Source organism: Sturnira hondurensis, unplaced genomic scaffold, assembly GCF_014824575.4.
Source record: "Sturnira hondurensis isolate 20B ecotype Veracruz unplaced genomic scaffold, ASM1482457v3 Scaffold0022201, whole genome shotgun sequence".
Classification (NCBI taxonomy): Eukaryota; Metazoa; Chordata; class Mammalia; order Chiroptera; family Phyllostomidae; genus Sturnira; species Sturnira hondurensis.
In genome coordinates, this window is record NW_028094832.1 from 2,899,648 (window position 1) to 2,915,091 (window position 15,444).

Genomic DNA, 15,444 nt, shown 5'->3' on the forward strand with positions numbered 1-15,444 from the left:
TGAGTGTTCATTATTGAAAGTTACCTTTGCCCTCAAACAATTGTTACTATAGTTAAATTTTAAAACAATGTTCCTAACCACGTAACTGTTTTTGATCAGATTTTCCTTTCCAAATTCTTGAGTTAATAAAATGAATCAGCAGGGTCCACATCAGTTCCATGTTACATACGCATCCTCCTTTCTAGTTCAATATGTAAGTTCATACATACAGTTCCAAAATTTTACGAAGGATAGGTCAGATTTGGGTGGAACACACTGCTTAATTTTTGAGACTTGTGGCAAAAAAAAATGTTCAATACAAAGAATTTCTCAGTCCAGGGAGAAGATTCGGGACTAATGGCTCAAAATACCTGCCCCAGACCAGCTCTTTCCCATTTTTATAAGAAATGCTTACAGGTTAATGGTTTACTGTCGAATTCTTCACAATAAACCTGAAAGAAATGAATCACATTTTTTTTGTTTTCATAGGACCTTACTCTGAAAACTATCATTTGTTTCATAAGCTTTGTTGCCAAAATTTGAAGAGAGAAATTTGCAATATTCTAGACATTAAAGCATGAACTTCACTAAAAAGCTTCAAAGGATGCTTTTTCTGCGTTTCACAGATTTAAGAGAGAGAAGGAAATTACGTTATTCTCATTTGAATTCTTCCCTTGAAAGTCATTTTTAAAAAAAAAGAGTGCACCTGATTCTTTCTGGAGGGTCTGAATTAACAGCACAAAGGGAGCAGAGTACTTAGCATAAGACAGACACTATCTTGTCTTGCATCCAGTCAAATTCAAGGACTCAGAAGTTAAACATAGTTCAGTTACTGCCACAAGTGGGATAGTGTAAGGTTTTAAACTGCAGGAGGGAGTCATCAAACAATGCAAGTCTAGTGGCTGAAAATATTCCATTGAATTGACTATCTACACAGTGAGTACCTGACAAGGTTTTGGCACTTTCAGCGATCTGGGCTCTCAAGAAGTTTCAATGCGGGTTAGGAAACAAAAGTTAAATCAAAGACTGAGCAAATCAAAGGAATAAAAGTGCATTTGACTTCAGGAGTTTGCCTGTCTTTCTGTTAGATTTTATTTGATGTTTTTGTTGAAACAAAATCCAGATCTTGAAAACTTACGGCGATAAAAAAGAGAAACCATCAAATAATGGTTTGCCTTCACCTTATTAAACTGTTGTCTTCTCTATTGATTATTTCCAAAGCCGGCTGGATGGCTGAAAGTCAAACTAGTGTGTGGAAGCATATGAAGCCGAAGCCATGGCACCTATTAATCACCTGAAGGTGACCCTCTATGAAGAAAATGAGGAGAAACACCAAAAAAGGCCACCAATTCAGGAGAGAGCTGAGTTGGCTCAGTTTTGGAGTTGCATAAAACCCAAGGGGCATCTCTAATTCCAAACAGCAGGCAGTTTAAAAACCAGTGCATGTCCCTGAGTGAGTGATCTGAATGGGAACATACAAAGGAAAAACATCAGACTCTTTCCACTTCTGATGCACAGCAACAGCGACAAATGACTCTTGGAAGCTCTCCTTCAGAAAGAAACCTTTACCAAGAAAGGCCAGGTAGAGGGGGTTTCTATCTCGACCTCTCTTGTGCCAGGAAGAAAAGAATTCATGCTCTGAAACACAGGAAAAGTCAAAACCTTCAGTATTTCCAAAAGAAACGTTCAAAGTCTAAATAGCAAGATATAGCTCAGTAGACAACGCACTAGACTCCTTATCTGAAAAGCAGATGGTGTGGCGAAAAAAAGAGAAAAATGCCTGTCTGAAGATCCCCCCTTTCTAAAATGCTAGATGAACCTTTATCCCTTATAGTTGTGTTGTTCCCTCTCCCTTTTGTTTGGGTAATTACATAAAAGTCAGTATTTTTCCAGAATGACAATTAAAGATAGATAGAGGTGAGAATTATGCATACTTTCGTTTCCCACTGTACTGGAGCTGCTATCACAGAACTATCAGTGTGAGACCAGAGGCGCTGAGAAACCATGAGAAGACAGCCAGCTAATAGCAAACAAAGCAAGGGGGTTGTTGAAAGACCATTCTCTCGGGAGTGAGAGGGGAAGTAGTGGAGCTGAAACCAGTTCCCACCTGGGTGGTTCTGTGTGGGCGGTTTTAAAGAGGAAAAAAAAAACCGCTCTATAGGGACAGTCTTGTCTTTCTCCGATTGGGTGTCTCCAAACCGCACCATGGGGGAGTGCAGCCTCGTCCCTCCCTGATTGGGTGTCTCTGCATGGCGCCATCCAGCCCCCGGAACCTGCCTTCCAACTGTCCGCAGGGGTGTTGCCCCACCCTGGTCTGCCTGCTCCGACATCCCGCCTTGCTGGCTTGGGTACCAACGCGCAGGACCAGACCAGGCTGTCCATCAGACAACCTCAAGTGTATGAGATGATGTTGCTCAGGCAGAATCAGGGAGCGTGCAGGAGTTACCCAGAGCAGGGCACGTTCCTGCATGGAAGGCTGCCGCCGAGTGGCACGCTAGCCGACACTCATGTCTAAGAAACATCAGGTTTTCTGTGTCTTGTGCAGGGAGCGCAATAATATAGCATACAACCCCTGCATGTAGGAGCTTACAGTGTAGTTGTAATCATGACATGTGTATATAAAAGTGGAATAAAAATATGTTGGACACCCACAGTCAGACATTGCGCTAAGTGCTTTGCTGTGTCAAAGCGCAGGCCTGGTTATTTTCCCCACTGCCTTCTTAGAGCGATTAGAAGAAAACCCCAACTCCTTACCCCTACCAGTACAATCACAGCGCTGCTCATGATTTCCCCACCTAGTGAGCCTTCCTTCCGTTCTTCTAATAAGTCTTCCTATGTTGAACCATAGGGACCACGGGCTTTCAAGCCTGCCTAGGGAGCTCCTCATGGGGTCTTTACAGGTGGATTCCGCACACCATTCAGGTCACAGGTAAAGTGCCACCTTCTCACCTTCTTCAGAGCCACCTTCCATGACCACCCTATCTAATGTGGACCTTTCTCAGTCACTTCTTCATCATCTGTTTTAATTTTTGAATCGTCTGTTTTCATTTCTAACATGATTTGAACTCAAGCCAATGTGGCTCCAAAGGCCATGTTTTACTCCTTATCTCTAAATATCTAATTTGGCAGAGTTGACTATGGACACCAAACAGCACATGAGTAAATACAAAATAAAGGGCACAAATAACAAGTGTTTATAGGAAAATGACTCTAGACCGGCTCTGTCAGAGACGGCTTTCAAGATGAAGATGAAGCAAACGGGGCCTTGGAAAATGGTCGGCTCGTGACTGCTGGAGAGAAGTATCTGGGTAGCAAGCAGAGGGGAAGCACGTGTCACCTTTGGGTGGTAGGGAGCATATTTTTGTAGAAGATGATGGAAGTCCACTGAGTTTTGAATCATAACATCCATATTTCATTACGAACATTGGCATTTATCAGCCAGCTGACTTAGCTAGCATTTAACTTCTCTTTCAATTTCCCTATTTAATTTAATTCCCTGTAAAATTTGCTCTACCTACTTTGCAGTGTTAATGTGATTAATGAAAACATTCATATATGTGAGGAATACACATAATATATTCATAATATAATGTAATGCAATGCATATTTATGTATAGTTATATAGTCATATATATAAATACATGTATAAATATATGTTTGAAAGCACTTGAGAAATGTAAAGGTCTCTGAAAATCAAAGACAATGGAAGCATAAAATGAAGAAAGCAAATTAAATAGCTGAAAACTAATGGCAACGATGTCAGTAAACAATTACATAACAAACTTCAGGATTATGAACTAGTAATGATAAAATCGAGGAGAAAGACTCATAAGGAGACTTACATGAGTAAAGCAGTCGCCCAGATAACCAAGTCCTGATTTGAAAATGAGGGTCTCGGGTAAGAGGGATGGGAAACAGACTTGACTGATCCCATGGACAGACTTGATCCACTTCCCCAAAGCCTACCTGTCAAATGTATAAGTATCTATTGTTTTGTAAGATAAATAAAACTGAGGTGATTACAGGGAGCAAAATCAGCAAGCACTGGAAGGGCTCCGTGAGCTCCCAGCATGCTCGCAGCGCCAGAGGGCAACTTCAATTCCATTTCCAAGTGGAAGGGCAGAGGCCCCAGTGAGAACATCCACCTCCCACTAGTGGGAGGCCAAGCTGCAATTGCTGGATAAAAGCCTGTAAGTGGTCTCAGCCTAGTCGGGTCCTGGGGCTCTTTCAGCGCCTGAAAGCATTGTAGGTAAGTGAATATTAAAGCCAGGCAAAAACAGTGTACAAAGTAACAACAGAAAATGTGTTTAAGCTAGCATACTAACTACTACCTTTTGCCTGAATGTTTTTATTTTTTTTTACCTATTGCTCCTTTATTATATTTCTGAATTTTGGTCTCATAGAATACTACTTAAAGTCAATATATACAGAATAATTTTCAAAAATGGGCTAAATGCTTTTTAATTTTAGAAGCAGAGGAATAGTAGGGGCCGTAGAAGGTCATCCTCCTGGTGACAGAGACAGGGCAGTGTAGGAATGGAGACCTTACAAATTCCAATGATTGGACCAAAGGCACCTCAGCGGGCCACTGGGGCCAGCAGAGGAGAAAGTACTAGTCATGCAGTCTAAGGCTGCCCAGAGGTCAAAAGGCAGGTTAGGTACCCTTGGAAGCAGGGAGTAAGAAAAGCAGTAAGTCTGGAGAGCACTTACCTTCGGTGAACTAATAGTTAGAGAATTTACTCTGCACTTATCACCGTTCTGGGTGCATTGGAGTGCACAGAAATGACCCAACCTCATAAACTGCCTCCAAGTCACCTACAATCCAGTAGAGGAGTTAGTTCTTATATATTAAGTAATAATCCTGCAAGGCTGGCTAGACTTCAGTGAGTGGAGAGTTACAGATAAAAAAGAAGCTCAGCAAAGTGATAAACTAGCAGAGTTCGTTAACAGTCACTGAGAAAGTCAATGATGGTAACGATCTGGAGGCTGCCTGGATACAAAGTTCTCATTTGTAGTTCCTATGACATCTCAGTGGTTAAAAAAAATCCGGATGAGAACTAAATTAAAATCATTTCCCTTTATTATATGGCATGTCACAAGGGACACTACTGTTCAAGAAGGGTAATTTTTACGTAACTAAAATAAGGGCAGACTAAGAATAAGCTCCCTGAAGGCTAGGGCTTGTATGAGAATATAGCCCTGGACCCACAACTTAATCAGCCAGGAATTTGTTTCTCACTCTGCCAGGAGAACAGAAATGCTGGCCATCTGCAAAAATATCTGAGGCTCTGTAATGAGGCAACCTCACTTGGCTCCTATTGTACTGGAAGCTGACAAGATTATACAGCTGACCTTCTGTCTGAGGACTCAGGTTTGCATTAGGGGTTGCACTTACTGTGAGTTCTCATTCATCAAATCATTTCCCAATCACATTCTACAAAAAAAAAAAATGAGTTCTCCCTGAATAAATGATATCACCCAAGGACCAAATACAAATAACATTTAACCAAGTATTAAATCTTATAAAACTATGACTTGAAAGAAAACAATTTTTACAGAACATTCTGTTGTTTAGTGCAGGCAAAATTCTATTATAACAAAACCCTACAGCCTGTTTGGAAACTTTTGTTGCAAGGAGATTTGATCTATGAGCTACTGCTGGAGGGGGCTGCCGGGAAACAGCCATTGGAATGAGCAACGAGAAACCTGGACTTGAGCCGGGCGGTCTGATCGCTGGGCGCCCTGCGTGCTGGCATCCAGTCTCCAAGCCTCAGAGTCTCAGTCTGTCAAATAAGCAAATTAAGTGAGTTATCCTTAAAGTGCCCTCTTCATCTTAATATTTCTGACTCTCAAGGGAGTCACATTAGTGCAGACTTCAAATTCTGGCATTCCTGAAATTAAATATATTGTAACTTGCTGTATAAAACATATTACAATACATAAATATTATGATAAAGCTAAAAAATACTAGTGTACCAAAGATTCCAATCCCTGAAAGTCAAATTATTAATGATATATGTTTGTGAGTTGCTTTCCTTTTTAAATGGTTTGCTCATCATTTTTATCACATAGTCTCTTTTATAATTCTAAGTGTCTAAGAATCATCCATTAGAGTCACATTAAATAATAACTAGGAAATGCTTTCAAAAACCAAGTTTGGGGGAAAAATGGGTTACCGTGAGACAACAGTGGTGGTTATTATTGTTGCAGTTGTTTGCTCATCACCATGAGCTTGTAACCATTAATTGCAAGATATTATTCAGTTATTTGTAACTGAATATTGAGTTATTCAGTCTTGTCTACTTGTATATGTGATAAAGTTTCACTACAGGCATTTGGCTTAAGAGTTTTACTAATTTAAGTTACTTACTTCAAAATGCCAGACTATGTAATTCTATTTCCCACAAATATATGAAGGAGATCACCTGCATCTCCAGATGGTGTCCTTCCGGTTCCTCAACCCATCAGAACTTCTCCACCCACTGCTGCCCTGAACTAGTCACCAAAAGCCACCATGACTCTAAAATTAATCATTCTGGTCACTTACTTTTTAACCCTACCTATTTCGAAATATAAACTGCCTTACAGAAAAGCTTACAAAACAGAAATGCAAAGCCCAAAGATCTATCCCAAGGGAAATACCCATTAAAAACATCACTCAGATTGTTACCGAACAGGGGCCCAAGGGGGGGGGGCAATATTTGGCCCACCCAGTGATGCCAAAAACTGCTACAGAACAACAGCCCCCGCCCCCCCAAGGGTGGTATACTAATACCTACTGGGCTCGTCTGTCCACTGCCAGAGGAAAGACATCTCTCAATGCCAGAGATTTGTGAAAAGGAAAGGAAAGGTTTACTTAAAGCTATACAGACTTCAAGCAGTGACCCAATGTCCCCATAGAAATATCAAAGTCCTTTAGGATAACCACAGGTGCCCACAGCACTTCCTTCTCCCCCTGTCCTACCTCCAGGTACGGTATCTCAGGAAAAGCAGCACACGTCTGTGTTTCAGGCCACTGGCACCGTCAGCTGTGTCACTGTTTAGGCAGGATCTCTAATTAATCCAAAGCCATGTGGCACCTTCTCATGATCCACTGGCAAAGAGTTCTTTCATCCTTCTTCCAGGCAAAGTCTCTCCTGCTTCCCAGGCCACACGGCCAAAGGGAGCACCCCAAAGCCACGTGGGCCTCTTCTATCAAAGCTGCACGGGTCTGCACTCTGCCAAAAGCGTGTGGCTTTCTTCTTCACTTGGCTGCAGGGGTCCTCATTCTGGCAAAAGCAAGTGGCTCTCTCTCACTTGGGCAAGAGGGGGGGTCCTCACCCTGCTCAAAACCACATGGCTCTCTCCCCAATGGCTGCCATGTCTGGGTTTAAATCCCCACCCCAATCTTCCTCTGTAGCCCTATTTCTGACTCCTCCTATGATCAGTTACACCTGCCAGTATTTCTGTATAATTACAAGTTTACTGGGCTGCCATCATTAGTCTGGGCAAGTGTGGCCCCATGGCGTGGACCCAATCAACTCCAAGCTCTCACACAGGCACTGTAACTCTGTAACTCGGGGGGGGGGGGGGGGGGGTAGCCCCCAGTTACATCCTGGCTAGAAGTCACTTCCTTCTCCATGGCTCAAAGCAAGGCCACAGCTATTTAACATATCTATGAAACCAGTTAAAGTTATAGATATGTTAAATGACCATTCTAGAGGTTAGCTGCAAAACTGTTGCTATGCAAAACAACTCTCAATGGCCCTGCTCCATTTGTCCCTTCTCTCAACTGACACCTGGGGGGGGAGTGAGGATATCTTAATATTTCCTCCAATATTCCTGTACACTTTGTGTTCTGGACACCATTCCAAATCTTTTCTGCCCGCCCCCCTTGGCTGCACCCTGTATCATTACCATTATCCTAACTTAGAGTCTTCATTCTTCTAGCTTTTTATATTTTTACCACCAAAGTCAGTATTCCTAAATACTACAGACTTAATTATACGTCTTTGTAGTTTATTTGCCTTTTATCACTCAACATTGTGTTCACAAAATTTGTCCTTTTTTCTTGCATGAATTCCATTGATGAATACACCGCCATTGATTTTCTCATTCTGATAGGGACTCTATGGCTTATGTTGAAGTCTTTGGCCCGTGGAACATTTGTGGAAGATGTAACAGTGTTGACCACAGCTTCTCTGAAGTTCCCCTCTCTCCCGCCTTTCACAGCAACGCACTCTAGGTGTCCTTTACCCTGCTGATTGCTCTTCTGTGCTTTTCGCTAACTTCTGTCTCAACGCTCCCCATAGGAAATAATCGGTCTGCATTAGGTTTCTTTATCTCCTCGTTGTACACCTTATTACTAGGCAACCACTCCCGACTTAGCTCTGGCCCCAGCTACTTCACTAGGATGGTTTTCCATGACTCCCTGCCTTCCTTCACCCTCATTCCAGCCTGACTCGGCTCTCCCCTGACATCGTACACGGCTGCCAACCGAAGCTGCCTCCTGCTTGCCTTTGTGCCTCTTCGCATGCTGCTCCTGCTGCCCAGATTCCTCCCCATCTTGATTCTTATTTCCACGTCAAGGACTGTCTCCTACAAAGTCCTCAGGAGCATCTGGCCGTTTTCACCGGTCCCTCCTGCACGTCCCACGAGCACCTCGTGTGGTCCTCTGCTGTAGCACTTACGATGTTGTTCTGTGAATGCCTGTGTGTTTATCTCCCTCCCCGAAAATGAGGGATTGTGTCTTATTCATCTCTGTATGCCCGAGAGTGCTCGATGGGTAAATGTTGCCGGGACGAAGGAATCCATTTACTCTGTAACCTTTGCAAATTTCCTATACTAGGGAAAGCCTCACAGCGTTCACATACCGCTGTGCTATTCTGCCAAAGCTGCATCAGGCTTTTACTTAGGGTTGTTGCAGGTTGGGTTCCCTCGGAAGCAAACTCTGAGATGGAGATTAACGGGTAGGATGTTTATTACAACATGCTTTTGGGGACTATACCTGTGGAAGGAAAAGAAGCAGAAAGAAACAAGACCGAGCACAGAAAGATGTCAAGCTCTGTTGCTGTCTCAATGGAATCCTTAGTTTACACCACAAGGAATTCTGATGCTGGGATGTCCCAAGGTGGGAGAGTAGGGCTGGACCCCTGTATTCTCTCATCTACACCAGAAGGGGGCACGACCTCTATCCTGGCCAATCAGGAAGGTCTCTGGCCATTAAAAGCTACAAACACCATAGAGTCCATAACAATATAAAATATCATTAAAAAGAGTTTTATAAATCAATCTTTTAAGTTACATATAATGTCTGTTAGGTACGATTTCCAGTGGCTCTAGATGTACCTATATCATTGTGAAGAAATAGTAATTGCCAGCTTCACCACACTTGGTATAAAATATTCTGTTCTAACATTACAACCTTTATTTTGCTGCCTCTGGCCTGGGCCAGCATTCCAACAGGACAGTCGCCGTAGAAGGACATCGCAGAAGTGCACACAGACCTTTGCCGTGAGAATACACCATGACTTCATTTTGAAAGACTGAAGTGAGAAAAAAATGACATTTGTTTGTTCACCAATTAAGATTTTAATAAATTGGACAGTTTATTATTTGCGGCCACCTTTTTTGAACGTTAGAAACGAAAATTTTGAAAGTCTCAAACAAGTGCCAAAATACCTAACTTTCAGAGGAATATTTTAGTTTCTTCAAAATTTTCTCTTTCATTATTTTATATTCCTAAAAGTCTTCAATAGAGGTGGGAGACAAGGAGTAGATATTTCTCTCTTTTCTTGCAATCTGAAAAAATAAGGTGCCAAACTAGAAAGACTCTTTCTCTTCCCATGGAAAAACAGTAACTCAATTTCCCCCAGAAGAGATAACATCTGTGAGTATTCTATTCCTTCCGGAAGAGTCAATCACATCACCAACATTGGTGCACGATAGAAGAATGAAAGCTAGAAATCTGCATTGCTAGATTTTGATTCCTGATTCCTGAAGCTGGCATGAGAAGGACTTCTGTGACTGCCAGGTTTCTGTAGTGGGCAAACAGGTGATGGATGGTGGTTTTAATCTGGATCAGGGAGGTAGGACGGGGAGCGGGTATGGGATAAAAAGCTTACAAGTTTGTTTTTGTAAACATTGAGCTGAATTGCCTGGACCCCAACCAGTAAAGATATGAGACTGTTTTAGTCTCTCACTCTGCTAAGGTCTGGGTCAGAAATATGAATGTGGTAGACATGAGTTTATAGTCTCATCCATTCATTCATTTGTCACTCAGCTAGCCTCGAGACAAGTGCCATGTTTTTTTTCTGGATATAAAGAAGTCAGGATGATGAATGATAGCTAGTGCCATGGGCGTGAATAAAGTCATACAAGGAAAGACAGAAAACATAAGAAGAACACGAATGACAAGGCCCTGGTGGAGCCAGATTGGGGGTATGTGTCACGGAGGGGAAACCTGAAAGTGTTAAGAAAAACAGGATGGATTTTTTATGAAGTGAACCAGAAGAGAGTTAGAGCCCAAAATTTAAGGAAGAGGCAAGAACTGGACAGAGTTTGAACTGTCATATTAGGCAGACTTCCCCGTAGGACTCACTCACCATGACCTTGAACAATGGACTATGCCATCTCATCTGTGATAATAATATCTGTTTTGAAATATATAATAGGTGTAGAGTACCACCACACAAAAAAATCTCTTGGGAAATTTTATCACATATTATTTTTTTTATTGCCTCATATTTTTTATTTTATTTTATTTTTTTTCCAATTTTTTTATTTAATTATTTTTCAAGTACAGTTTTCTGTCTATTACTCCCATCCCATCCTACCTCCCATCCTCCCCCCTCCCTCCCATTTCCACCCTTCTCAGTTGTTGTCCATGTATCCTTTATATAGGTTCCTCCACATATTATTATTACTATATTATAACTATTGTGGCTGTTATGCATTATCATTATCAACAATGTTCTATAATACAGAAACACCAATATAAGGACTTGGAAAATGGCCCCTGGCTTTAAGTCTCAGAGGTCTTGTGACAGAGCACATTCAGTGGTGGTGGCCATGAACTGGACTTCAGCCGGTGGGGAAGTGGCTGGGAAGGAAGAAGGAAAAAACAGAAAGAAGTACAGGCTATCACGTCTGTATCCTTGGCCATAAATGAAAAGAGAGAGGAGAATAGACAAGGAGCTACTAGAGAATTTTTTTAATGAGTAGAGAACATTTTCTATGTTCATATAACAAAGGAATTAGTTCAGTGGAGGAAGATAAGGATTCAAGTTAGAAAGAACACATGATAAACTATGTCTTGGAAAATTCAGAGACACTATGGTCAAGAACAAAGGTGAGTTTATAACTATCAACAATATTAAATGCCTCAGAGTAAGTCTAGCAAAGATGTATAAAATTCACTGAATTATGCAAAAGAAGACCTTAAAAACTGAAACAATTATTTCACAATGTAGAGGTATGTTAACATCACTTTATACATCTTTTAAAAATCACATTCTATAATCTATACAAGGTGGGGCAAAAGTAAGTTTACAGATGTTCATATGGAAAATAATTAATAAATAATAACAGAAATAAAGTCATGTACTCAAAACTATAAACCTACTTTTGTGCCATCCTGTATACAATATATGTGAATAATAAAGAATAATGCATGGCCAACTGGCAAGTCACAGAAATTAAGTTCTATAGATTGAGATGAAATAAACTAACCATGAAATGATTTAAATGCAAAATGGAGGTCTAAATAATATTCTGTAGAAATATTTCATTCAGACTGGGTAAATCAGGATGGATTGTCATTTGCTAGAAATTGACACATAACCAGGTTTGACCTTCACCAATGAGTGAATCCAAGCAAGTTTCTTGGGCCCTCCAGTATGAGGAAACTGTAGGAACACAGGATGAAAGTTCTAGATATGCTCAAATTTCAAAAAGGAGATTGATAAAGCTGGGCCATTCATTTTATAAAGGGATATGGGCGGGAGAGAGGCTGGATAGGCAATTTGGAGCCCAGTGTTGAGAATACAAAAATGGCTATAGCTTTCAGAGAGTAAATGGGTTAAATTGGCTCTAACACAAGACAGTAAAATATTGCACAGTTTTAAAACACATTCTAGATTTACAAATTTTTATAAAATTCTATTTAAGACATTTTCCTTAACCATAGTTATTTGGTATTTGAGGTACTTCCTGTCCTAGCAAATATCTGCCCTACAGTTTCATGGACTTATTTTATTATACAGTATTAAAACTGTCCTCTACTAAAAATTTTGGAATTATTAAAAATCAACTAATTTAGTCAGCACTTGGATATATAATGATATTTAAAACACAGATACAGCATGTCAGAGAGATGAACAAAAAATAAAATCAGAATTTCCTTTGGAAAACCCATGTTAGGCAGAATTCTCCCTAACATTGAGCATATTATCCAACATAGTGTCTACATTTTAGTTCTAGAACACAGTTAAAACTTGTAAAATAACAATTTTTGAGTGTGTTTTCCATAAACAGAGCCACCTTTAACATCAACCATTTATTTCCCTAGTTTACTATGGCTAGTTATATAATCTAATATAGCAGTCATTCCCTGGCATAGCAGAACATGAAAATCTTTTAGTAAGCAACAGTCTGTATAAAAAAGTAAATTCACATAGTGTTTTCAGACCAAATATCATCTGTTTCCTGTGCGAAACCCAAGTGCATTTCAGTGGGTAACATTAAATGCTACTTAGCATTATAACAAATTATCCCTGTTTGAGAATCAAAACTGTCTCATTGCTAAAAATTATATCATCAAATTTATTGCTCAAGCATGTTTCTATGGTGAAATTCTGAGCCTCTCCTCGTCAAGAGAATTAATACGCACCCAACATCACTCCACAGTCAGTCAGTTGATGGAAGACCAACAATCGTCTGCCCCGTTGTGGGTGACAAGCCAACAAGTGAACATGTAAAGGGTTGAGAGGTGAGAGGCAGTAGTTTATGCTCGTGATAAAGTCCATGCCATGCACATTGCAGCTTGAAAGTGGGAAGCTTCTGTTGCAGCATATGGTTTACTGCCTATGTGAAATATGTGGGAATATATAGCTACTGGCTCCGTTAGGCAGACCAGAAGGTGAAAATGAGCCTCCCTCCCTGTGTGCCTGATCACAACAACTTAGGGCTGCTGAGGCCCCTTTTTCATCTGACCCTCTGAAAGTTACGTAAGGTCAGCTAGCCAGTCTCTAGGTCTTTCCCAGCCCTCTGAATCCATGGAAGAGATCGTTGAAAAGACGGTAGTGCTCAAAATTCCAGCTATGTCAGGCAGAATGTGAACAGCTCTAGGCTTTAGGCTCATCAAAACAAGAGATTTTTAGCATAGTTAAAGTAGCCTTAGCTGGGCTCATCATAAATCTGAGTCTCAGGATCAGAATACCATCAGCAAAGAGGAAAAGGGATTCACACTTGGAGCTGTTGGAAATGGAATGGACTACCTCTGGAAGAAATGAATTCGCCATCACTACAGGTGCTCAAGGTGAGGCTAGGAGATCATTTTTCAGGGAGGTTGAGAAGCTGATCAATAGAGATTAACTCTAACCTTAGAGTATAAAATGTCAATGTAAGCGGTCTTGCCAGAATCCTCCGGCAGAATTGCATCTCATCACTCATCCCATACACTTATTGAGCCCTGCCCTGGGCCAGGCACCATGCAAGTCCAATAGTGCGCACAAAGATAATTCACATATTACACAGCCCTACTGAGGGATAAGACAGGAACAGGCTAACTACCAGCTAGGAAGTGATAAGTGACATAGAAGAAGTGCAGAAAAAAATACCAAAAAAGATCAAAGGAGAGAGAGATGACCTCCAAGTTTGCAGAGCAAAGATGAGCACTAATGCAGAGTTTATGGAAGAAGCGTCACCCTGAAGAAAGGCAGGGTGCGAGAGAGGAAATAAATGACTTCTAAGACACTTCCATTACTGAGATTCCAAGTGCTTCCTTAAGTAGCCGAGGATACCATGAAAATGAGCACAGATATGTCATTTCCCCTACCTTAAAGTGCCAATTCGACAGATTTCTTTGACAATTAAGCCAATTTGACATTAAGCCAATCAGGCCGGAGCCTGCCACCCGAGAAGTTAGACCAAACACATCTAACAGGTTCACACTGCCTGTGGAATCAGGAGCACATTACGGTTCCTTTGGGTGTCCAGCAAACTCACCGCACCACATGCCATTTTAGTGACAAGACCACAGTCTGAAAAGATATCCGATTATATAAGACTTTTGCTCCATGAACACTGGTTTGAAATTTGGGTTCCAGTGGTGAACACACATGCAATATAGTGCTGAGCTTATGCACATTTTTATCCCCTTGATCGAGCAGATTATTTAGTTGGATAATGTACTACGATCTGAACATCAGCTTCAGTTAATTGTGATGACCAATGAAACTTCACCTTTGGCTCCTTAGAGGACTTGTCCAGTAGCAGCTCATATGACATGTCAGCATTTTTTTTTTTTGTATTATCAAAGCCCTGGGCCCCTTTTTAAATGAGTACAGGATTCTTAGCACATCCTCCAAAATTTGAGAGTTCAGTCATGAATCTAGTAGATTCTCAACAACACAGCTCAATGAAATTGCATGATTATCATTTAAAATCAGTTTCCAAATTTTTGCTATGCTTGAGTACCTGCCATTGAAAATAATTTTTCCATGTTTTGCACGATACTATTAACAATGAAATCATTAATTATGCTCACCTAAGTATTTTGTTTAAAATGCAAACCTCCTGCCGGTACCAAACTTATGAAATGATTAATACAGTATAGAAAATATAGTAGCTGTCATGCAAAGATTGTATTATGATTGATTCCAGGAACTTATGACATAGAAATACTAATGACATGCAAGTATGAAAAAAAAACAGAATTGTAAGGCCTCGGGCCTACTTTCATGTAATAACTGCCAGTAAAGGGTATGCCCCTGACTAGGACTACTGGCTGCTTTTTACCTGGAGGGAGCGGGCTCCGCATGTCAGGCAAAGGGACTGGGACCACAGATTTACTCTTCCCAGTCCTCACGCTGCCTTTATAGTTTGGATACTTCTTTTGATCGGGACCTGGCATTCATTGTTTTTAATACTAATTTAATGAGGTGTACAGTTGATCTTTCCTGTTAATGACTCCTTCATCTCTAGTTGTGTCTTTATGTATCTGTATCAAATTGTGGCACGTGACCAATCAGTATCCAAAAAGTTAGGGGTTCTTTCACTTTATTCCTTATAAAACACTGTCAGCAGAGACAAACATTTAAATTTCAGGCCCCAAAATAAAATTTTGCAAAATTTGCCCTGGCTGGTGTGGCTCAGTGGATTGAATGCCAGCCTGCAAACCAAAGGGTTGCAGGTTCGATTCCCAGCCTAGGTCACATGCCTGGGTTGCAGGCCAGGTCCCCAGTATGGGATGCACAACAGGCAACC

General features: G+C 40.9%; 1 protein-coding gene across 1 annotated transcript in view; it reads right to left on the minus strand.

Annotated features, from left to right (window-relative positions):
- Positions 1 to 8,708: 8,708 nt before the first annotated feature.
- LOC118978955 (metabotropic glutamate receptor 1-like) overlaps positions 8,709 to 15,444 on the minus strand; it is a 65,726-nt gene continuing 58,990 nt past the window's right edge. The window contains exon 3 of the mRNA XM_037034788.1: positions 8,709 to 8,908. Within this exon, the coding sequence (XP_036890683.1) occupies positions 8,709 to 8,908 (200 nt within the window). The remainder of the gene's footprint in view (positions 8,909 to 15,444) is intronic.